At 36.2% G+C, this 25627-nt stretch overlaps 1 protein-coding gene across 3 annotated transcripts in view; it reads right to left on the bottom strand.

Moving 5' to 3' along the window:
* Positions 1 to 2098: 2098 nt before the first annotated feature.
* CUL5 (cullin 5) overlaps positions 2099 to 25627 on the bottom strand; it is a 33419-nt gene continuing 9890 nt past the window's right edge. Inside the window, exons 4-21 of one of the 3 annotated variants that reach the window (XR_007889269.1) lie at positions 24955 to 25131; positions 21764 to 21905; positions 20575 to 20720; positions 20418 to 20498; positions 19114 to 19207; positions 18784 to 18822; positions 15691 to 15821; positions 14839 to 14946; positions 14180 to 14244; positions 11885 to 12017; positions 11215 to 11346; positions 10442 to 10565; positions 9509 to 9684; positions 9229 to 9390; positions 8422 to 8540; positions 6981 to 7104; positions 4238 to 5813; positions 2099 to 2713 (exon numbers count right to left, since the gene is read on the bottom strand). Coding sequence is in view for 2 of the 3 variants with exons in the window: in XM_051617132.1 (XP_051473092.1) it covers positions 5619 to 5813; positions 6981 to 7104; positions 8422 to 8540; positions 9229 to 9390; positions 9509 to 9684; positions 10442 to 10565; positions 11215 to 11346; positions 11885 to 12017; positions 14180 to 14244; positions 14839 to 14946; positions 15691 to 15821; positions 18784 to 18822; positions 19114 to 19207; positions 20418 to 20498; positions 20575 to 20720; positions 21764 to 21905; positions 24955 to 25131 (2148 nt within the window). In the remaining variant the exon portion in view is untranslated. Of the gene's footprint in view, positions 5814 to 6980; positions 7105 to 8421; positions 8541 to 9228; positions 9391 to 9508; positions 9685 to 10441; positions 10566 to 11214; positions 11347 to 11884; positions 12018 to 14179; positions 14245 to 14838; positions 14947 to 15690; positions 15822 to 18783; positions 18823 to 19113; positions 19208 to 20417; positions 20499 to 20574; positions 20721 to 21763; positions 21906 to 24954; positions 25132 to 25627 lie in introns of all 3 variants that reach the window. The other 2 variants (XM_051617132.1, XM_051617145.1) reach the window with 2 other exon arrangements.

Raw genomic sequence — 25627 nt, 5'->3', positions numbered from 1 at the left:
GGTTGGAAAAGAAGTTTAAGATAATCAAGTCCAACTGTTAACCTAGCACTGACAAGTCCAGTACCAAACCATGTCCCTAAGCACCACATCTATGTACCTTTTAAATGCCTCCAGGGATGGTGACTCCACCATTTGCATGGGCAGCCTGCTCCAGTGCCTGACAACCCTTTCAGTGAAGTTATTTTTCCTAATATCCAACCTAAATTTTCCCTGGACTTGTTTCCATTAATTTTTCTAATCCTCTTTGAACCTGCTGATACCTGTGATCTGCAGCCCCAGCTTCACCTGGAACAAGTTGTTTTCTAAAGCAATCTTCTGCTGGTTTCAATCAAGTAGTGGTAGTACTGATGGTACAGGATTCTGTGAAAATAGTTCAGCCTTACTCTCTGCCTTTCTGCTTCTGTAAGACTGTCACATCCACATTAGAATGCTCCTCTCCCAGCTGCAGCTGTAGGTTTCCTGGTTCCATGACCATTTGGTTGCCCTCATTCCATTTGGTGTGGAACCTAGTCAAAAGCTGTTGGCATCCCATCAGTCCCTTGGCACTGAAGCTGGCTGTGACACACCTTGGCCAGCAGTCATGTTTCACTCCTCAGTTCCTTCAGAAGCAATGGCTGAATGTCATCTGGGCCAGGGGGGCTTACTGACATCTAGACTACCTGTTTGGCACAATAAACCCTGCATTAGTTACCTCAGCTTGAGCTAAGCTCCAACTGCCTGCTACAAAAAATGCAGGGGGTGCAACTCCCTTAATGTCTTCATTGGTAGGAATCAATGACTGCAATAGATGGCAAACCCCAAGCTGCACACACGTAGTATCAGACTGCGGTCTCAAAACCAGAAAGGCATTCAGAACGAAAACATAGTGCATTCCCTTCTTTGATTCTTTCAGCATCTCATCAAAAACGAAGACAATGTAACTTCAAAGTCACCGATTTTCAGCTTTCAGGAGGCAAGATTTGCTTTGACCATGCCCCAGGTCTGCAGATGGAAGCAGCAGGTGCTTCAGAGCACAGACAGGGCTTGGAGCGCTGGATTCAACTGAAGTTACAGAGTACATCTTCAGAACTAGAAGAAGTAAGGATGAAATGCAGGCACCATGCCTACAGCCAGAGACAGATGTTTACACATAAAGCATGAAGTTCTCATTTAATATGAAGAATGAAGCAGATTTAGAGCCTTTCATATTTAGGTCAATGATTCTAAGTAAATTGTGATAAACTAGTAGGAGTTGAATTGGCTAAGCAAGACCTGTGATAACTCGCTTAGTTCTAGAGAATTACTCCACCTGAAAAACCACTGGTGAAAGACAACACTTTGTCCTAACAGGGGAAAAAATGGTTTGAAAATAATGGCAGCATGCTGTCAAAGTTCTGCCTGGAAGAACTGCCAGTTTGAAAACTGCAGTGTGTACTGAGTAGCCACTCAAATAGTTATTTATTCCATACAAATAGTTCTGATCTTTGCGTATACCAGAAAGCACAAAACACTGATGCTAGCAGGTGCACTTAAAAGTTGAAATGTAAAAAGAGATTCACATTAAAAGGCAAGGACAATCAGAGAAGAAAATCCATTGCAGTAAAAGCATTCCTTGGGGCAATCAACTGTTCCCACATCACCATTTGTTTACTGCAGGATCAGGTACCTGAGGGTCCCAACAATCTGGTGACAACACCGGTAATTTTCAGTGACACTCATTAGAAGTAATTTCAGAGACAAATCAACAAAAACATTCAGCAATCCAAGTACATCCCAGTAAGTTAGACAGAGACATAACCCTTTTTAAAAATGCCATAAAGTCAGACACTCCCAGACACTTCTGGCACAGCAGGCTTCAATAAATTTGAAGACTAGTCTTTAAACAGAATTTGGAAGATTAAATAGTTCTACATATTTACACCTTAATACTTGAAAAATCTTGACAAGAAAGGAACTGGAAGGGGTTTGTTTGTTTGTTTGTTTTCTTTTCTTTCTTTTTTTTAGTACTCTGATCATAATAGACTTTGGGACTTGGAATCAGGCAAACTTCATACAGTGGTATTTTTCAGGAGCAGCATCTCAATTCAACTTAAAAAATTTGCAGGGGAAGACATCAAAATACCTTGCTGAATGAGCAGTCTTTTATATTACATTTTTATTTTGCAAGAAAATAAATTATACAACTTAAAAAATAAAATTAAAAAATTAAGCAGTACATCAAAATAGTTCAGCTGGACTGCCATACAGAAACTACCACCATTCAAAATTGTACAGCATTATTACCTTGGTAGTGGCACACATTCAAAATTGTAAATACCATACGTAGATAGATACTACAATTCAGGGACTCAAGTTTGCTCAACACTCCAGACTACATATAGTGTGTATGACAGGAAAGCTTTCATGTTTGTTTATTTCACAAATATGACCTCAAAGAATTACAAAGATAGCATCCTAGTCATTTGGATGAAAATAGAAAACAGTTTGAGTTTAAGATAGCAAATCTTTCTGTAAAACTATCAAATCTTTTTCCCAATTGTATTTTTAAAATTTGCACTTTACAGGACAATGGCATCCCAATGCAAATAAATGCAACATGTGAACATTCAGAACATCTGTATTCAGTCTAAAAAGGTGGAAGCAAGAAAATCACATTGTCTTTTTGAAATGTAATTGCATTACAGTCATAACAAACGAAAGATAGATGAGTAAAAATAGAAGCTAAGGACACCAACTGTGGAAAGAGGAAAATGGAAGACTTCAGAATTGAAACTGGGATCCTCATCAAATTGTTGGGATAGCAAAAGATTTAACAGTATCTCTTAATTAAACCCATCAAGTGTGATTTCCACCCCCCGCCCCCCCACTTCTACACCAGATTTCATTCCATAGCTATTCACCGTGGCAGTGTGTGTGGCAACATGTTTTTCAGATGCAGCACCTCTTTAAGCTAGGTCTTTGGACATAAATATTCATAGCTAAAAACTGCAGCCTTAAAAGTGCGTTGTTGCCATATTGCAAATGAATAATAGTTCATTTTCATTTAGATCTGAACTCTACCCTCCCCAAAACAACAGTTTACCTCAGGTATCTCCCTGCACCCCAGGTGATACTTCTTTTAAGTGCATATTGGTGAAAGTGACCTGATGAAGGATGCGAAGTGTGATTCTGCATCTTTAACAAATTTGCTGGTGTGAGTTTCATTTAATAAAAAACCCGACATCCTTTTCCAGTATATATTAAAAGAAAAATTACCATGTCATAGGCACATTACCAATTATATTTCTGCATCCCAAGTGTTGGGAAATATATTTAGGTTGTATTATTTTATATTTATTAGTTGAGGGAATATGTAGCTCCTTAGCTGTTAGCAACTTGTTGCTTTCTACATACGCTTCAGCTTCCTTAACAGTTGTATCTGAGATGCAGTCCCTTAAACTTCTCTCTCAAATCTAAATCAATAGCATCAAAATCAGTATTACCCCTTTGCTGCTCTTTCTGCATGACAACTTCACACCTGTTCTTCTCTGGTTAAGGGCTGGAATTGTTTACATTTGAAAAGAGCATGCTCAGACCCTCATGTTTTCCCCAATTATCCCAAGTGAGCATTTCCGCCTCTGAAGTTACAAAAACTGAAAGTCTTGCAGCACAAAGGTTTTTTTATTAGAATTCTGTTTTCTAAGGTTCAAAGAGTTTTACTGGTTAACTACACAAAGCACCACTTGCTTTTGATTCTGTATTGCAACACCACAGGGCCAAGATAAAAGATGCAATATTTTAAACAGCATCTGCTTTTGAGTATCAATAAAAGCATGTGACATAAGCTGTGGGGTCTCAATCAGCAGTAATTGGCCAGGTCTCAATTTCTCACTATCTCCTGTTCATTAAAACCTCACTACCAAACTTCTTACTCAAATAGATGTCCAAGTACACACTGTTCTCAGGCAGTCACGTTGGCATTTCCATGAGTAACAGAGCATGCAGCCTGTTGGAGGGTGCAAACAGCCATTCTTGTAGAGTTTGCTTTTAAAGCACTCTATACTTTACTGCAACCATATGAAAGCAAAACTCCTGCTCCTACTTACTGAAAGGTTTTCCTTTTCAACTAAAGTTAATTGTATCCTCTTCCCCTTTCAATCATCCAAGATGAGACCTTTTTTACATCTTGTACTTGAACTGGTTAATTGAAAAAAAATCAATCACACACTTGCAATTTACAGAAGAATATTCATACAGAACTGAGTAAAGCACAACTTACCTTTTGTCCAAAGCCAGGCACTCTGCTCCAGCGATTCCTGTTATCAGTCCAGTATATGCTGGGACATTTCAGAGTAGCAGAGACTCAGGCAGTGCCAAACGACAAGTACTTAAGGTGATTGAAAATAGAAGAGGTAACCTTAAAAAGTTGAAATTCCTGATGTGTATTTGGCACTCTCTCCACATACACTAAACAAGGTATTTTTTCCTTAGGTTTTTACCATTTTCATTAGAATTGTATTTCCTACCCTGCCAGTTTCAAGATAAAAAGCAGAGGGTTTGATTCTCATATAAAGATGTTGACTTCTAAGCAACAAACGAACCTTGCGCGTACATATAACGTTATCAATAAGGAATTAGTACAGGGATCTTCAAGTGGTATTTTCTTTCTGGGGGAGTTGTGCAACAATTACTCTTTAATGCATTCAGATATATGTAGTCATACTTAAATATTTGGAATACAAATATTAAATGTACAAGGAAATACACTTAATATTTCTGTTCAATGTAAGAGACCCACCCGTGAAAATCACTTTTAGAGTGAAATATCATTCAAGAAAGCTTCACCTTCTCAAAAAGGATTTTAGCAAATCAACTATCCAAATAAGATAACAAATTATGTATATCCACTTGTTTACAGCAAACAATTTAAAAACAATGATCTCTTGCTTAAGGAAAAATATCACCCATGACTTGGAATTACTTTTATGTCACTTCTGTGTCAATTATTAAAATCCAGTTACTAGATTGAAGCACTGCTCTAGCCAACAGGTTTTAACTGTAACAAATACGTCTCAGTTGTGATGCTGTGTTTGTGTCTCAAATGTTATTACATAAAAAGGATCAGAAGTGGACAGTACATTAATCTGTTGATCCAAAACACAAAAGTGAAAGTGCTACTTCTAGTCCTAATTGCATTTAAAAAAAAACAACAAAAAAAACCCAACAAAACAAAACAGAAAAAAAAACCAAACCACAAAAAACCCAACCAAAAAACCCAAACCCAAAACAAAACTAATAGCAGTTCCTCAGTGCATGAATATTTGAATATTTTTTCCTTGTGCAAGTACTGGTCATCTAAAAACCCAAACCTGTGTTCTTCCTGGTGGGTGTAAATCAAATCTACTTTAAAAAGTTCACATTGGGCTCTTCATGAATGCAAGTTTCCCACAAAACAGCATGCTGTTAAAAGTGTGCAACATGAAGGGAATGCCATCATGCTAGCTGAATGAGATTGGCAAAATATAGTCCTCTGTAAGGTAAGGCAGGGATTTGAATACGTAACGAAAGTCAGAACAAGTCCTTCTGCAGCACAAACTGTTGCAGCTGTCTGTCCAAGCACCCTTCCACTTGTGTTCTCAGCATCCTGCAGAGTCCTCAAATTATGCCATATAGATGAAGGTGTTGATATCTGACTCATCTCTTCTGATATATTTGTGCTCAATAAGCCATTCAATTTGCTCTTTTATCATTTTCTTTTGTGGCAAGAACATGTTTTTTAATATTTCTACCAGTTCAGTCTGAAGCTGGGCATTAGTAATTTTCTTCCGCATTTTCATTATTTGGATGATAGCCTCCTGGTGGGGGACAGGAGAAAAAAAAGTTAATTTTTTTTTTTTTAAAGCCTGGGTGAAGTGACAAGCATTAGTAGGGGACCTCTGGTAAGGCAAGACAGCAAGGAAATCTGTATTTTCCCTTAAAAACCAGATATAGGCTGAATTTCTTAGCCTAAGTAGATACTGAATTGTGGTTATGAAGACTTTTATAAAGGAAAAAGAATGAAGCACTGACAAGATACAAGAGATGTAAGTCCAGTCAAAGGAGAATCTGCAGCTAAATCTTACACCTAGAGTGTGAATTACTCACTAAAACCTAATGTTCATTCACTCTCTGAGCAGAAGTCACCATTTCTAGGGTGACTTGTAATATGAGTTCTGAGTATCTCATGAAACACAAGCTTAATATCAAAATGGAACTCACAAGTTCTCATTTAATAAATACAAGCAGGTATTAATCCTTCTGCTCTAAGTATGGCTAAGATGTTAAGTCATGTGGGTACAATTGTGCACATATAGATGTGCAGAGCCTGGAATCTAATCTGACTACTAGAAGAGACCTGCAATTTGAGGGAAAGATGGTATTTTCAAGATTCCGTTGGAGGTAATGATCTCTGATGCCTGAAAAACTTCAGGTTTTTTTAGAACTGTCAGCTCAAAAGATTTGACACGAGTACCCAACTGAAGGACAATCAAGCACAAAGCTGCAGCTTGCAAATCTAAGATGTATCTATAAACTTTCCCTCTAAAGAGCAGACCTCTCAAAAAGTCATACTGCTATTACTAAAGCGTGATCCCATGATCTCTTCACGTAGAGCAGCCAAAGAGGTCTCAAGATCAACAAAACTGTTTGTTCACGTTGGTGACTCAAAGTCATCAACTTTAACATTTGCTTCTGCCACCCACCACTACGCAGTTACACCTTCACCACTTGCTTAGTATCTGCTTTGTCCTCTTTAAAAATCATGATCTGGTACATCAGCACAGAAGGCCAAGAGCTGTAAGTGCATAAACACACATGCAAAATCCAGTATACACAAATAACCTAAGCAAACAGCAAAAGTAAGATCCAGTGGGATTCTACAGCATTCATTCCATACATCAAGATCTAAATGGGGACAGGATGCAGTAGTGATAATACAACAGAAGAAACAGGATAATTTTATATTCCTCTGGCAGTTTACTTGCCTGGGTTCGTAATATTCTCAGCTGGACTATTCCTTCATTTTCCTCTTCCCGCATTCTCTCTGTAGTAAGTTGCAATCGACCAATCAAATTTATCTTGCCCCTTTTCTGAACTTTAGCATTTTTTCTGAAAAAGTTGTATCGTATGAAAATAAGCAAAAGATACATTTTCAATTAAGGAATTCCTGTTAAATTACAGCAGCAAGGAGTACCATCACATATCAGGTATTTGTAGGCTATCAGGACTGTAACAGTGAGATGGCTGGCTGACAAACCAGAACTCAGTGCCCATGTCTCTGCACAATAAAACCTGCATGCACTCCCATTACCAAAAAATCCATCAGCTGAAACTGACTGTGTCCAAAGTTGAAAAGTAAGCAGTATGATTTTAAATATTAAAATTGCAGAAAAATAATTTCAGTTTAATTATATACAACTAGGGTTCCTCAGAGAAGTTTTTACAACAAAGTTCAGGAAATTGGACTAGTTCGTTTTCCATCAAAATAGCCATCTGTCCAGCAGGAAAAAAGGGTAAGTAACAGCTATTTTAACAAAGAAAGCCAATGGCATTCTTCAGTGGTCACCCACAAACTTTCTGTACAGCCTTTTTCTTTCTGTCATGCCCTCCCATCACCTCCCAAAGCTCATGATTCTGACGACAGGAACAAACATCATGGCCCTGGGCAATAAACTAAGCCCTAGGAAAGCAGATGTGTCACCCTCTCCCTCTCTCTCCACAGATCCACATATCCTGCTGCTACTGAGAATAAGGTCCAGAATCTGTGGTTACTAGCAAGGAGCCAGTTCTAATCATAGTAATTGACAATAAAAAGAAGCAAAAACCAAACTAAAACATGCTGAATGTAGTATATACTATTTAGATATTCTCTCCATTTATATAATCTTATTCTTATGCTTTGAAGGATTTCAAAGCATCAGTAAAAGAGCACTGCATTCTCACTGAAATAAAGACACTCCTCTCTGGTGAAAGCCACATAAAAAATCCTGTTTTTTTGAAAGAACATCATATTATTAAGCAGTTTCACTTCTACTTTTAACTTGTCACTCTGCTGTTGACACTCTGTGTGTGTGTAACAATCAGTACAGCATCAGTGCTCTGCTTACATGCTGCCCTTCAATATGAAATTTCATGGGCTCCTTAGGAGCAAAAGCCTTCAATTTTGTACTTCATCCCTAGGTGTTTAAGAAATTCAATTTCACAGAAAACAATCATAGAAACATTGGTCTGAAGGGACTGCTGGAGGTCATCTAGTCCAAGCATCTACTTGAAGCATGACTGTTGCCAAAACTAACTGAGGACAGGGCAGCAAACCATGGGTCTAGCTGAATCTTGAAAACTTTCAAGGACAATGGTAAACTTATTGTGAATTATTTTAATTACAAAATAGCACATTGTTATTTTACTTTTCAAACATAATCTTACATTAAACTGAACTCCTGGTTCACCGAGAAGAGGGTTCCTTCTGTAAAGTCTTTGGGTGAATTGACTTGAGGTTCATACAATAAAACCTGACGTTTCAGCTTTGGAAATGCTACAAGAGACTACAGAGAAAAGGGAGGGGGGAGAATGAAAATAAACCACCAGTCTTTCTACATGGAAACAATCACTTTTTAAGAACATAATTCACTGATGTGCAGACTGAAGTGACGGAACCACATAGCCTTGTTCGGAGCTACAACAGGGCAACATGAAGATACTAGTAAAACCAGAAAGGGGACACAGTTTACCAAATGGCCCTCTGAAATGGGTTAATTAATGGGTTAAAATCATACAGAGAAGCAAAGCACACAAACTCAGGGCTACAGAAGTGGTGTTAAGTCTGATTTAAGTGATTTCTCTCTTCATTTGTGAGATAAGTAATAAAAAGTCTGACAAATCATAAAGGAAGTTACTTTTAAGTAACATATACTGATCAGGTGCCACTGATTTCTTAGATTTAGACCGGTCCCACTCCACAAACCACAATCATAACTGTGATGTAGGCAGCATATGGTCAAAAAGATCTTGCTGTTTCCAAAAGCTTAAGCTAGCTAATATTGGGTAGAGGGAACGTGTTAATGTAGAGGCTGTGTGAGCTCAACAGTAGTGCAAGGAGCCAGCGTAAAAACTGATTAATTAGCAAGAAAGGCATTCAAGTTTCAGTTTCAAAGTGACAGTGCTTTAAAAATACCAATCCAGTATTTCAAAGCACAGAAATCAAGAAATCTGTTTCAAGAGAAAGGGAAATACCCATAAAGTCCTCCTAAGTTCTGCATCAGGGAGTTCAGTTGCCAGTTTTAGATTTTCAAAGCTGATCTTCTCTCTGGGTCTTTGGTTCCATGCAAACAGCACAGCTAGCTGAAATGTTGTTACCTCCAAGTCATACTGGCCAACCTCATTCTTAAATGTTATCTGTGAAAAGAATGACAATTTTACTTACAAGCCTTTTTGGATAACAAACTTTCTTACAATTACAAATACACAGAGAGTAGAGTCATCGATATCGACACACTGAGAACTATACACTTACAATTCCATTAGACATGAGGTGGTGCCAGTGAAGTTTTCTACCACTGTGATTCTTTTTATAAAATTCTTCAACTTCTGGGATGAGATCTTCTAATTCCGTGGGCAGTGAGACAAACACTTTTTCAGAGCTTCGAGACCAGGCACCAGCATTTAAAATTTTAATATTCACAGAGTCAGCTGCAAGACAATATTGGATTGTATATGAATCTCCAGTTATAACAGACAGAGTAACAAAATACATTTTTTTTTTCCTGCTCTAAATACAATTATGGAGGACCAAATTTTAAGAAAGTAGCAAGGAGTCTACCTACTTCAACATTAAGGTACTCTATGTATGCACCACTGGCTTTTTGTGAGCAACACTGATTGAAATCTGATTTTTTGGCTTGCCTCTGCATAGCTCCTTATGCCCTGATTGAAGCTTTATAGCTGATGCTTTTAAGGACTACTCAAGGGTTTTCAGCAGTAGCAAGTCCAAAACCTGATGTTCCTCAGTCTCTTTTATCACTGAAATTTAATCTCAGGTAAATGATTTGAGCTCTTCATAGTGTGCATCCAGCTCTCCCGCTGGCAGGTAAAGGAGAAGCACAGCATGAAGCACTCATGAAGAATGATGAGGGCACAGAAGAAGGGGGTAGTTCAGGCATTCACTTGGCTGATACTGATCCAAGCCCCTGCTTGGAATTTAACAAAAGTAGGGAGTCTGTATCTACAAGACTACTCACAATGAAAATCCACAATAGCTTAAATAATTATATAGCTCCAGAGTCAACTGTTAAGAGAAAGCAGAGACTACAGACACTTCTCACCTGGGGAGAACAATGCCCTGAAGACTATGTTCAACCTGCAGTTGATATAATTTTTAACTCAAGAGTCAGAAGAATTATTTCTAATTAAGAGAAAGGAAAAATAGCAAATTATTTTATAACAGTACCTGGTAAAGCAAGTTTGTTATTTTTGTGCATTTCTTTGAAGGCCTGGTTCAAGTCTTCAGACACTTTGATATCCTGAAACATTCTAGCCAGCTTGTTTACATAGTCTGCTGGCATTCCTACTTCCTGTATAAACAAACAGAACACTAGACTATGACACAGGCAACTCTGAACAAAAATTTTTCTTTTTAAAATAATAAACTAAAAAAAATGAAGAGCATTAAAGTACAAGGGTATCACCACTTTAAAGTAACAGTCAATCTACGATGCAATATATTTTGTATGTTACCCCTTAAAGGCATATATATGATGGTCCTTTCAAAGAAATCCAAGTGTTGAAGAACATATGCATGCATTAAGGAATCAGTGAATACTGAGATATGAAACAATGTTCAAAGCATGCAAATAACAGTCTAATCTACATTAAATTTCACAATTCGAACACAACTAATTATTTACATACGTAAACAAGTGCGTAACAAGAGCATTTTGCTCATTTGCATACAGAATATATTAAGTCTTCAGATAATCATATGTGAAATATCTGAACATCTATCACTACCACTATAAGGATCTACATCTCTCTTAGAAAAGAGCCAAATTATTTTACTTGCACAAAATACTGCAATAAAACGGAAGTATAAGATATCTGAGTGGGCTGCAATTTAAGATAGAACTCACTTAAGCAAAAATAAGATCTAAGTTCAAGACTGGAAATTAATACCACAAGCAAGAGCAAAAAGGCAGAAAGAAAGAAAGATGTCAGGCTACTTACTCTGAGCCATTCCACCATATTCTCCTCGATTTCACTGTCAGCTGATATATCTAATATGAGGCGTCTCGTTAAGTGAGCTTTGTGATATCGCATGAAAACATCTTTATTCTGTACATATTTAAGTACCAAAAGCTGTCAAAAAAAGTACATTTTAATGTATTTATTTGCATTGTCAATCAGACAAGTCTTTGAACGCTGATCTAATGCCACTGTAGACTGTGAAGTAGAAACAGGCTACCTGACATTGCCTTAAAAGCAATTTCTTAAGAGCAACTGTGTTAATACTATCACAGGCATCAGCTATGGATCTTTCCTAATACCACACTTCCTGTTTCTTTATTGGCAATCATCAAGAACCTTCTCTTAAATCAGAAAAGACACTGGCACTGGCATGTAAAAGTCTCCTGTATTATTTTCTATACTAACATTAGTTACAATAATACATGACAGTCCAATATAGGCATTAATTTAGTGAACTGACACAGAGGCATGAAACACTGCATGGTTTACAAGATTTTAGCACAAACACACTTTGTGACATAATAAACTCTATTCCCTATTATTACACTTTGCATAACTTTTTGAAGATCAAGGTCTCAACACACTTAAGGAAATAAACGAAGCAAATTAGTTCTTCTGAATAACTGAGAAGTAGAAAGCAAATACATACCACTTCTTTAAGCTTTGCTTCAATTTCTTCAGAGGTTAGTTTTTTGCTTAGTGGCGTTTTTCTTAGCAACATGTCACAGTAATTAGCAAGAAGTTCAGGGCATTTGGATTCAGGCTGTGTTTTCAATCCAACACTAAATAAAAGAACAATAAATCTTCAAAATGTAAAGGATCTTGTTATTCTGGAGAGTCACACTATTAACTAGACATACCTCTCTTTCCTGATCCCCTCGGCAAGGATCCTGTTAAACTAATCCTTGTTAAACTAATGAAAAATTAGGGATAACTCCCTTTTCATCTTGAAAGAATAAATACTACCAAGCATTTTTATGCAGCTTCTACATCTTGATAATCCCAACTGCTATTAAATTTAGAACTCCAGCAATTACAAACTATGATTTGGAACAACTAAATATTGCGTGGCAGTGAGTATTCCAGTACATAGTTAACAAATGCTGCAGTGAAATGCTTCACTCATCAGTATGCTCTAATGAAAGTCTCAAGAACAGTCTCCTGCACTGCATTTCACAGACAGCAAAACCTAACCCACCTCTTGAATAGTAACAGCATAAAATTATTTTATAATGGGTATAAACAGTGGACTAACAATTTGAATATTAAAGGCAGACTAAAGCTGAACATGAAGATGCTACAGTTGCGAGACTGTGGCTCTTCAAAAGGCATGCAAGCACAAGGTCATATTGTGAACCTGTGTCTAGACTGGTGAATGAAATACTGCCAAGGTCCAATCCCTGTTCCTAGGATGAGGTGGCACCAACGTGATTGCTAGTCTCAAGGGCCCAAAACAAAGGCAGTAAGACACAGGGTAAGAAGCAGCTGGGATGCTCAGGGATCCAGTGTTCTCGCTCATTCTCTCACCCTCTCATCAACTAGTGTAGACAGTGCTAAAACACTTCAGACAACTTGTCCTTTTTAATTAATGAAGCAGCTTGCAGGCTAGTGTCTTCTGCTCTCCTAAAGACCATTTGGAGCAAAAGCAGATCATTAGTTTTTTGTTTGGTATGAGACAGAACCCTTATTTAATCAACGTATTCCCAGGTATTTCTGAACAGGAGTCTTTAAGATCCTGACAGCAATGAAAAATTAACAAATTCCATATTCTTTGACTTAACTTAATAGCACAATTTAAGCAGGATGAAGTTTCATTTTACTTAAACCAGACTGTTTATGTAGCTTCCCAAGCCTGAAAGAGCTTTGGAAGAAGAATGCTGAACAGAAGACTATAGCTATCATGGTGGTTTCTTAGAAATCACTAGGCACAGTTTGGATGAGGTATTGATTTGGATGCTCCCAGGAAAATACAAGCATTAGCAGAGACCTAAAAAATTCCTTGCCTACATCTCTACAAAATATACAAAGCAGGGATCCAGACTGCTGTGAGGGTGTTCCTCCAATAACACAAGAACAGCAAGGCTAATCCCTGTCTAGGCTTAACATTGGTCCAAAATCAAATGCAGAGTAAGAACCAGAGTACTGAACAGATAATGACACCCACCCACCCCTAACTAGAAGTAACTGGAAAGGGAGGCTGGCAGCCCAGCTATATAGGCTTTGTTTCCATAGTAAATAAGACTACCAACTAGATATAAGCAATCCCAACCACCTAAATATATACAGATTCCTACTCAAGTGGCACATTACACGTTAAATGTTAACCATCAATCCATCAATTACCTGACTGCTACCTTCTCTTGGCTGAGTTAGCAGAGTAGCTACTGTAAGCATGGTTTTTCTTCTTGAGCCACACAGGTCTGCTTAATCTACTGGAAGCTGCTTAAACTAACCTGGTTAATCCTGCACTGAAACAAAAATGTAACACCCAGACAGGTCACACTCACAGCTGGCACAAGAGGAGGCAGCAAACACCTTGTGGATGGTTATGCCTTAATCAGCCACAGCTACTCACATAAAAATTACTGCCTTGGTTTCCCCCAGGACTTTTACTGAAGTTGCAGCAGTATTATATGGCCTGGGTTTTTGAAATTAATAACCCAGGAAGGTACTATTAAATTGCAGTAAGAAAATGACTCATTACTATAACATAATAGACACCCAATTACTATAAATAAATTTGAGTTTAAATGGGCTATTGACTGAACCACTGTCATGTGAAGAATGTCTTACCAGTGGTTGATAAGCAATCTGAAATTCCGTAATGCAAATAATACAAACCACTTTTAAAGAGAGTGTTACTTTTTGAGGTGATATCTTAAAAGAGAAGCTCAATCTTCAACAATTCAAGAACTCTGATTCACATAAAGTTGTTAGGGCTTACCCCTTTTGCTTCAATGGCAATTCAAGTTTAAATATGGTAGCATCATTCACAACTGCTTTGTATGCCTGAAAAATAATTACAGGTAATTAATGTTTCACTCAATTTCTCTCTTTCAATACACGAACCACAAAGGTTTTATCTCTTTTTAGCTTACTCTAACACAAAATTAATCTGTTTTTTTCATCAGCCTATAGCTTGCAGATTTGATTTTCAATATGTGAGTTAGAATCTCATTACTCAGTTTCCCATTAACTGATGTTTTGTGTTTTCCTCTTTTCCATTAACATACTACTTCCCTTTAAGAAATAACTTAGGAACAGCTTGCATGGAGCAGGTTCCATATGTGATGTCATGAGACTACACCCCAATACTTAGTATAATCTAAACATAAATATATTGCCAAATGAGACATTAAGGTGCTCAACACAAAGATCAGCCTCTGATGTGCTCTGCATTACAAAGCTGAACACAATTGCAACGTTATGCACAACACAAATTAAAAGCTAATCAGCTGGCAGTAAGTTTCATCAATATTTTATTCTGCATATTTAAAAGTATCTTCTGGATTTAACAGGGAATGGGCACAAGGACTTCAGAGACATCGTAACAGATTATAACAGTTCTTAAACTGAAAATAAATCATCAGCAGTAACACATACCTTATCTCTTGCAGTAAGAAATCTTGGATCATCTTGAAAAGCTTCTTTAACCAATTTACTAAATCGATTAAATAGTGTAAGCAATTGCTCTACATATTTCTCAGAATCCTGAAGACAGAGACAAAAATAAAATAAAAAAAAACAAGGCTCCACAGAATCCAACATGAGTTGCATGTAATGCTCTCATCTGTAGCAATGTAACGCAGTATCCTCAAGCTTGCATGCTATGAATGTGCATTTTATCTTTACTCTCTATACTGAAGAGCTCTACAGCAGGTACACCTCAAAATTGACTTTCAGGATAGTATTTCCAATATACAAACATATATATAAACAAATATATAACTTTGAAATATCATATAACAACTTCTAAATAAAAGAAGTTTTCAAGGAGCAATACAAGGCATATCCTAACTGCTGCAGATACTCAGGCCTCCTAGATGCAGAGAAAAATATAATTAAAAGCTGAAAAAGAACAGTGGGGAAAACACTTTTAGTTTCCACACTGAACAATTTTCAAATTTCATCAGGAAGTTACAATTTTGAAAAAACGGATTATGCCTTTTTAACTAACATGCTAACACAATCCTACCATATAAGTACTCCATGACTTTAATTTATAACCTTTTCTTTACTGCAAATTACACGCACATTTTAAAGCTACAACTGAAAACATATGGAATAAAAAATATTCTAAAGACATTTTAAACTTTCAGTGGATCAAAATTTTATGTTTAAACATAGAATCTTCATGTATTATTTCCATTCACATATATGTCCCCCAATTAGAGAGTATTTATCTTCCGCAAAGTCATTTTTTATTGTATTTTTACTAAAAAACAATACACTTACAGTAGTAATAGTTTCAGCAGCTGCTACCATATCTGCAAGTCCAGCACTAACAATATGTTCTTCCAAGTCCTTTAGCATAGGCTCTATGCCATTTGGAACTTTATCCATCAGTGAAAACATTAAATGCAACTCTGAAAGATACAAATACTGATAAACCCAAAAGTCAAAGTCCTGTATGAAAAACAAATATACTGCATTTCTGATAGGGATATCTCAAGTGGAACACTGAATATGTAAAAAACAGAAAATCCAATTCATCCCTTAAAAGGAAAAATGTTTTGCATACTGTTCTAATTCTGGTCCCACAATGAGATTCTTCTAAAGGCAAAAAGAGACACTGCAATGTAGCACTTGTTTATGCATATAGTGTCACAAGCTTGAATAATATCCCCGAAAGTCAATGGCAATTTGGATGAAGTTCAGGTTCCCAGCATAACTGCCTTAAAATCCCTGGCAAAATGGGTCTCCTTCAGTTGAAAGCCTACTGGAGTTGATGCAGGAAGTTGTATGGATTCGACTTTTGAATTTTATATTTTAATCAAAGCCACACAGAGCCATCTTAAGTGTATCTTCCAGTATCATCTACTATGTTTTGTTTTATTTAAAAGCATGCCAAATAGCCAAAACTGAGGTTAAAAGCTTTTTTCCCCTTTATCTTTTCCCAAATAATAATTTTTTTTTGAAAGGTACTAGTTCAATATGATATGGTTTATTTGCCTACTTTTTGTGAAGGTACTTCAACACTGCTAAAAAAAAAAAAAGTTCTGAAACATCAATAATCGCCTTGAGTGACAAAGCTGTCCACAAAGGAACATCTGGATTAACGCCACCAGATTGTTTTAGAGACCACAGAGATTCAAACTAAATACAGAAAAGGACTCTGCTTAATGAAGTGAAACAAACTGATCACAGATTCTAATCCTTTTTTTAGACAGAAAAAGAATTTATAGATTTGCGTATTTCCTCAGTGCTGTATCTACTGTGAGAGGGGTCAAAAGCCAGAGGCCCTGCCCTTGTTTTCTCCTCTGTAATACTTTTGTTGGCAACATCTGCAAGGTCCTCTCCCACTGAGGATGAAATACGTTATCAACTTCTGTTTCCCAACCAAATGGAAAAGCAATAGACAGAGAGGAAAAAAAATCCTTTCAAAACATAACAATGCAAATCAAAGAATGGAAACTACTGACAACCTTCAACACGAACCTGCAGTGCTACCAGAGACAATTCACAATGGGCTAAATGCTAGGATTTCAGGAGACAGAAAAAAATAAAAAGGAGCCAGAGGTATTCTCAGTGCAATTTAGATGTATTGTAAGTGAAGGCAGAACTTTTACATAGAGTAAGTCCAAAAGGTTCACTCCAATTTTACTGGATCTTTTAATCTACTTCAAGTAAGGGTGAGAGGGAGAAGATCACAGAAAAAAAGGAAACAAATATAATAAAGTGTTCTACATCTGGTTTTGTAAACTAGTTATGACATGAATAATTAAAAAAAAAAAAATCAGTAGTTTCTGGTAATAAATGCTAGCACAGGAAAACTTTAGGTGCATCCCAAAGATTATAGGAACCCCCAGAAACCATATTCTTCAAAGACATTTTGAAGTAACAAAACCAAAAGAACATTTCACTGGATTTTTTCTCAGAATACATCATGGCTCTGAAAAGTAAAGAAATCCATATTGTAGTTGTTAGGGCATTTACATTCTGTTTTCATTTTGTATTCATAAAAACCAAGGTTATATTTCTATTATGAAGTACTGCAAGAATAAAATTTAGGCCTCACACTCTCAATACTATAAGCAAACAAAAATGCACTAAAGCCAATTGGGAAGAGCATTTGCAAGTTCTGACAACTCTGCTAGTTTCTAGTTGGAAAAATTTAATCCTTCCTTCCTTCGCATGGCATGTAAATATTAAGTACTTAACGTAACGAGTATTTTACAGCAGTGCCCAGTAAATCCTAGCAAAAATACCCACCATTTTTTGTTAGAAGCTGTTTAATAAAGAAAATATAATAAAACTCTTTGGGGCAAGTATTACCAGAAAGACACATGCATAAGCAAAGTGCAGCAGAGGAGACTATCAGATGTATAAATTACTACGTATCGTTAAACAAATTTATCATCCACATCCTTCATTAAAACATTTTAAAGCATAGATAGGTGTAGGAAAAAAAAAAGAAGAAAAAAAGGTCTGAAAGAGATGCTTGAGCTCTTCTGTACCAAACAGAAGTGTTTTGCAGCCAAGCAGTATCAAGGAGCAGATGAAGCCACAAGGAAAGAGAGGACTGCGTGAATACTTCAACAAGTTTCTGAAGAAAGATGCTCTAGATGCTACAGATGAACCCTTCTGAAGCTCTGCATTTAAACAAGCCTCCTGTATTTTCCCAAAGGCTGTAACGTACACTCGTAAGAAGTTTGGTGACTTTCTAGATTTAGCTCTGGTCTACTGCCAGAAATCATGCTGCTAGATGAACAGATCAGTATGACATAGTTTTGCGGTCAAATATTTTCTGAAATGCTAGCTTTAGAAGTATTTCCTACACTGTTCTAAGTCATGAAACAGTTTTCACATTTGCACAGAAGCAAAAACTTCATATAGACATGAGTAAATATTCCCTGGCTGCAGGATACTGAGAGTCCAAAGAAAATAATTAACCTGTGATTTCAGCTTTTATTTTTTTCAATTTCCCTACTTGAACTATGACATTTTAATGACGTATCTAATTTGGTTTACCATATAGGACTAACACAAGACTTCTGAATCATGCTAAAACTCACATTATGGTGGCAGAGTTAAAAAAAAAAAAAAAGTTTGAAAATTTTAAAAAGGCATGCAGAGCTAACTTTCAATACTCTCAGTGACATACCAGCTATAAAAACCCAATGAAAAATGCACAGGGATTTTGTTAATTGACTATTGGTCCTGCACCGATAGTTAGAGTAAGAAAAAGTTCTCCCTGCTTTTCAGAAGAACAGCTTTGTAAAGAGATGCTTTAGTTTTTGTTTTGTTTTTTTTTTTTCCAGGGGGAAGTCTCAGTGGAGGTGGTTTGTGTCTGAACTATTGGAATAGAAAATAACATGCAACATTTACCGGCGTTGGTCAGCATGAGGAAAATAAGTTGTAGGAAAACTAAATAAAACAGAGCACAAAATATTATTTTCTCTGAAGATGAGAGCTATCCAGTCATTCAAATCAGGGTATTGTACATACACATTTCAGAAGTGATATAAAAGATTTAAAAAAAAACACTAACAAATAATGGTCACTTTTTGTGGCTAGAACTGCCCACATTTAGTAATATTTTCTCTATGAAACACTGCCACCATCTATTAAAAACAGTAATCTGATATATCTACAAACATCTATTTTTATGCAGCTGATGCCGAGTTCATCCTGCACTGGTCTTCAAGCTTCACTTACTTTCTGTTTCATTTCGTTTGATCATGCCTTGGCATTCTGCTAAAATAGTCTCTTTAAAAGATGTCACCAGGGCATTGACGCAGCACTCCATGAGCTGAAATATATTAAACACAGAATTAGCTCATTTAGTCATCTGAACACCAAAGTCTGATATCTCTCAAGTTTGCCATGACATAAAATCTAGGCTGCTCTCAACAACTGTGCTCTACAAAATAATTTGTTTACTGATTCATGTAAGTATGTGTAGCTGACTGAAACCTATACAGGAAACAATACTTCTTAAAAATATGTAGGTCAGTAAATGTGGTCAACTCTCTCCTAAACCAGTAATGAGCTTAATATTTCTGTTACCTCCTTTCTCACAAGGGAGCCATCGCTTTTGGAACACCAACTACCCTACTTAGTTTTCAAGTATACATCCAAGAGCTAAGAATAGTTCTCATTCCAGCACACCCTATTTGGACCAGGCTGGTTAGCTTGAACAAGACACTATGCCTAGATCTAGAACAGAAACTGCTTGTACATGTCAGGACCACTGCTCTTTCGTCAGCCTCTTTGTCAGGGTTACAATTTATAGCTGTGCAAAATTAATTACTCACAACTTAAAATAAACACATAAAACATATTTTGATCCACTGCAGAAAATTCAGATGTAAAGGGTATTTATTTAAAATAACCTGTTTCCTGAACTAATTTCAACACAATTATGAATTATTCACTGCAGTTAAATCCTCCTCCAGAAGCTGAACTGTGTAAAATATTGCTCAAGGGGAAGAAGGGTAAGGAAAAAAAAAACCCCTTTAACTAAATGGCCATATTTCAGCCTAAGAGGAAATTTAGAACAGTTTTAATAAGATTTTTATTGCTCCTTTTGATTGCAATGAACAGTGACTCTTTCAGACATTCTAAATAAGCACTGAGGAAGGTGCCTACTGGATTGGCCAGCATATTTTCAAGCAACTTTTTCATTCACTGTTCAGCACAGAAAAAAAATTCTAATCTTACTCAAAATATAAGACTAAAAATCAACATTAATAAAAACCTGCTCTTCTATCTGAACTTCAGATCAACACTTACTATTGAAACATCTGTAGAAATTGTAATCTGTCAGATTGGAAAGTAATGTAGATTTTTGCAAGAAAAGATGCAGTGGATTATTAAAAAAAACAGTTTCAGATCAATCTACTGCTACGACATAACACTTAACACACACAAAAATAAAAACTGAAATGCAATGCTGTATATAAAAATACAAACTACATCAAGTTTTCTTACATATATGTGTTTCCACACATTGTACTTACTGCTTCTACAGAGTTACATTCACGCCTTGTTTCTAAATACCGTAGAGCTCTTTTCTCTTCTTCTTTTAGTTTAGCATCTGCCTGTGCAAAAGTAGAACAGCAATCATTTTAAGTACTAACATCTTCAGAACAAAGTTATAGCAGAATTTTTACTTACATATTTCATGTAATTCTGTACACCATTTTGTTGTAAATAAGAAGGAGCCTGTGTTCTATAAAATCTCTCTGTTGAATCCAAATATGCCTTTTCAAAGTTATCCCGATATATCTGAAGTTTATCTTCAGGATTAGAACAAAGGTTAACTGCAAAGAGAAAGGCCAAACTTACTTGCAAGTCTAGGAAACTTATATGGCTAATAACAAGCAAATCTCACTAAAGTGAGTCTTGTATTTTTAAAAGATTGCACTGTAGAATCTGAAGTATCCTATGAATTCACTTTAATCCCTAAAGGTAACCAGAATCATCCAGTCTTTGCTCAAAAAACATCTAGATTAACTATAGGGAACTGGAAAGAACTTCATACTCATCTCCAGCATCTCTGACATTCAAACATGATAACCAGAAATACATACCATTGCAAAATTTTAAAGAAAAAAGATTTTAAAAGTGCTCAGCATAATGCCTAATAGAGTGAAAACTTCTCCACCTGACTCAACAAACAGCTTTTCTTAGGTACTGTTCTTAGAATCCCAAGGGCTTTGTTTTAGACTTTTTTCTTTTTTCCCCCATTAGGTTTTTCTGTTGTACAAGAATGGAGGCAGTGAGCTTACTGCTACCCAGCAGTAAAAAGTTTCCAACAGTTACAGAGAAAAAAATAAAGTCAGTCCTTAAATGCAATACACTTCTAAAAAAAATTTGGACTTGGTCATTTGTAAAGCCATTTGAAAAAGTATTAGCCACAAGTTTAATTCAACAGGACGCAAAACTTTTAAGAAGAGGCAGGCAATGGTGAAATGCCATAGAAGTTTCAGATGCACAGATCTGTTCTGCAAAGAAGAAAGAGACTGGGAGTCCTACATGCCGCCTCCATTTCTTCAAACTGTCTGAAGAATCAGACACACCACAGAAAGATGCACAGACACAAGGTTGTACCTTCAACCCTAAAAGGTCAAAATGTAGTTTGCTTGTTGAAAACGCTGATTTTGGAGTAACTGATAAAATCACTTGGAAGTTAAAGATTTTTAACAGAATTTAATTGGTATCACATATCAACAACAACAACAAAAAAAAAATCAATAAAAATGCTGAGTATCATTCCAACCCTACCATAATTGCCAACTTTGTATGATAAAAGTTAATTTACTAAAGCAAGGAGACAACAGAGATTGGTCTGTGCAAGACATACCATATGATTCTCGAACTCCAATAACGAGCTGAGAGTCGAAAGCTTCTCCTAGTCTTTCAGCATGAACTAGCTTCATTGCACTGTCCTGAAGTCTATTTTTTATATTTGAAAATATGGATTCATTCCATGTATCTAGCATGAGCTGTGTACCAGAAAGAAAAAAAAAAATCTTGTCAGAAAGACTCACACAGATACAGGTTTGTGTAAAATAAACAGCTCAAAAAGAGAAATCAAGCAATTTATATTGTGATTTTCAGATTACACATAGAACTCAATCTTGCTCAAGTTTTTATAGGAGTAACAGTCAGCTCACATTTTAATATTACTTTATGTAACCAGACAGCTAGGGGAGGCAGTATTTGATTCAGATATTAATTTCATAATTCTGTATTATTTCTGCAGTTCTCAGTAACCAGTCAATAACTTTTCCAGCAATGCAATATCTCAGGAGTTGCAGTGTCAGAGCATACTTTTGAGGCAAACATTCAAATATAGTTCACTATTTGGCAGGCTCAGTCTTAAACAAAACAAAAACTCAATTAACACTACAGCTGTGTAAAGAAAAAAATTACAGTTTTGGATTTATCTAGTATGAAGTTGAACACACAAGTAATGCATATAGAATTAATAAGAAACCTCCAAACCTCATTTAAGGACTGCAAAGTTTTAAAATTAGTTACAGAGGCTGTGAACAAAATCCTCATGAGTCAAACAGTCCCTTCATATTCTACTGTGTGATTTATTTATTTTTTTAGTGATTGCTACTGATGCTGCTGCAAATCTGTTGCATTGCACATGATCACCAGACCCCATGTTCTGCAGCTGTGCAACACCAGAAGCTCCCTAACAGGCCAGGCCATACTTATGCCCACCTAAGCTTCACCAGCTGTTCAGTAGTAAATACTCAAAGCATGATTACATATTACAAATTTTATTTTGCTTTAGAATTCAAGTTACTGTGGTAATTTTATTTTTTTCCCCTTAGACACTGGATCTGGCTCTATGTATACCACCAAATACCTAATGAAATTATGCAAAAACTTGACAGATAATTTTTATTTTTCCTGTCCAACTCATGCCATTTCATTGCTTTAGAAGAAAGCTTAGAGTTACAGTATCTTCAAACTGAGAGTAACTGCTTTAAGCACACCACTTGTCAGTCTATAATGGCAGTGGAAACCTGGTTGGAATAATAAAATTTACCAGTTCAAACTTTACCTTATGATTGTGAATAAGCTTACTAAAAATGAGCTTAGGATGATTTGACACAGTTGCATGGCAAAGTTAACTGTAAAAATTAGATGGCCTTGTTCCATTCTTGCTTTGTAACTTTTGGATTTAAACACAGCAAGCCCCTAATAAAAGTCAGATATCCTTTCAAGAGAGATAAATTTACCATCCTTTATTAACTTCTCCACAACTGTCTCAATTTTAGCAAAATGTCAAATTTCTGACATTGAAGTCATATATGTTGAAAGGCAATTACCGTTCAAAACACTGGAACCTTCTCACAAGTGAAGTTTTATTTTATTACCCTTTCTCAATGACATTTTTCTTTATTTGAACATTACTGATATGTACATTATGGTTGCACTGTACAATCATAGAATTGGTTTACAAGAACTAAGTAAACGGTGAAGAAAACAGTAAGATAAGTCAAGCCACCTAGCAGGCACATTAGAGCTTTTTATGGTCAAACTGCTTTTTGTCAATATGGATAAGTTTTATGGAGGTATTTGATAAAAAACATGCATATTTTGGGTGACTATATGAAAAACTTCTCAAGTATCAAAGAAGTTTGACAAGGCATTTTTTAGAAAACTACAGAGAATTATGCCAGAAACAGCAAGTGACCTTCAGCAGTGAATACGAAATAATAAGATAGGTTGAAGACTCATGGCTTGATGTCCTAAGCATGAGATAGTCCTAACTGGACTGTATATGAGAGGTAAGACATCCCCATCAGCTTCTGTCCTGAAGAAAATCTGAATTGTTAAGACATCAGCTCTTTCTCCTACTTTCTCCTCACTACTTTCTCCACTCCATCTTGTTTTATCTTTCATTTTGTAGTTCTCCTCCCTTCTGCATACAGCACAGTGAAGAGTTCAAGTTTGCCAGACCTTCAGGAGCCTAGTAAGATCACACACTTTCTCCAACAAACAATTAAAACAAAAAAGGTAATTTGAGGTGGTGATTCCTCTTTGCTGCTGTTTTCTTCTCTTTTTGTTCAAGAGTTATAGCGGATCAGATGTCAAAATAGGAGGGTGGAAAAAAAAAATCTTGTCCAAAGTAATGCACGTGAACTGTTTTGTTCTTCCCATCCTAGAGACAGCGGGATAGTTAAAATGATCTTCAGTACCAATGAAAGATTGCTGAAAGAATTATATTTCCCTACAGATACTTTCTGCAATGAAAAGGGATAATGAAGGACTTAACATTTTACAACTGATATGCTCAGTTTTTCTTCCATGAAAGACTAAAGCAATTTCAAAGACCATTATTCAGAGGAGTCGGAACACTGAGCACTCCATACTCAAACCCTCAACTTCCTCTATGTGTTTTATATGAAATAGTGAAAAGATCATATCCACAAGATTCTACATGCCCAATCTTTTCGCTGATATGACTGGCAGTTTGGAGGAAAAAGGAGAAATGAAGAGATATACAGCCATATTTAAATCAAGATTACTGTATTTAATTGGTCATTTGTAAAATGCAGACATGTGCCCCAGCTAAGATTTTGGCCTAGGGAAATAAACAAGGAGTAGAAAAACTATTCACATATAAACAAGTACACTTGCTACTCACAAGTATAGAAGCAATAGGTAATTTACAACTGCCTCCCACCATAGGATTCAAGTAATAATTTAAACAAACAAACAAAAAACAAACAAAAAAAAACCAAAACAACAAACCAACACAAAAACCAAACCCCAAAAAAACCCAAGGCCCAACCAAGAAGTTCTTTAATCACCTAAACAACACTGTTAGTAGCCAAAGCAGAAGAAGTGAAAACAGTGAAATTATTATGGAAGGAACAGTTCCAGGGTTATTCTGACCTTCATACTGAAGCAAACTGACACATCATGTTACATGATTGGTGCAATTTAACCTTCAGCTACAGAATTCCTTCTGTACTATTATTATGGGTAGAAGAGTGTGCAGCAAAACTCTTAATACCTATCACTTACCTTTCGAACAATACTGTCTTCTACATTAGACTTCTTGTTGCTGCCCTGCTTGCCCATTAAAGTAATCTCTAACTGACAAAATGGCTTGGGCAAAATATCACACTGCGTGAAGAACTTGCGCCACTCCACTATATATGCTTTCAGCAAAGCTGTATCATCTTGATGACTGAGCACTCTCTGGAAATGGAGGGGAGAAGAGGAGGTAATTTATAAACAAATTTCTGCACAAAACAATTATTGAATTTGCTTATATTGAAACTAACTCCCATATAAATTTCAAATCTACAGATACATCAGGAGTCTACATGTTTGAGTGTCATTTAGTTCAGGGGAGTAGTTAGCAACCCATGGCTTTTGAACTTTTTCTAAAGAGTAAAGAAAGGTAACAGCAAACAAGTAGTTGGTAAAATTCAAATTTTCCATGTGAACAATTTTTTAACGCCATCAGCAAATCAAAACAATGAAAACCTTGGTCTAAAGGCATGTTCTTTACATATACTTACATCTTTTGCTATACATTTTACAAAGACGAAATTTCCTTTGAATCAATTGATAATTTCAATCATTTGGAGGGAAGCCCATAAAACTGGACAGATAAGTTTACTGAGCTGATAACAGGTATTTCTAGTATTTCATATATATGGCTTATTTTAAAGCCATCCATGAACATGTC

The sequence above is a fragment of the Apus apus genome, chromosome 1 (assembly GCF_020740795.1).
Source record: "Apus apus isolate bApuApu2 chromosome 1, bApuApu2.pri.cur, whole genome shotgun sequence".
NCBI classification, from domain to species: domain Eukaryota; kingdom Metazoa; phylum Chordata; class Aves; order Apodiformes; family Apodidae; genus Apus; species Apus apus.
This window is presented reverse-complemented; position numbering and strand designations above follow the sequence as displayed.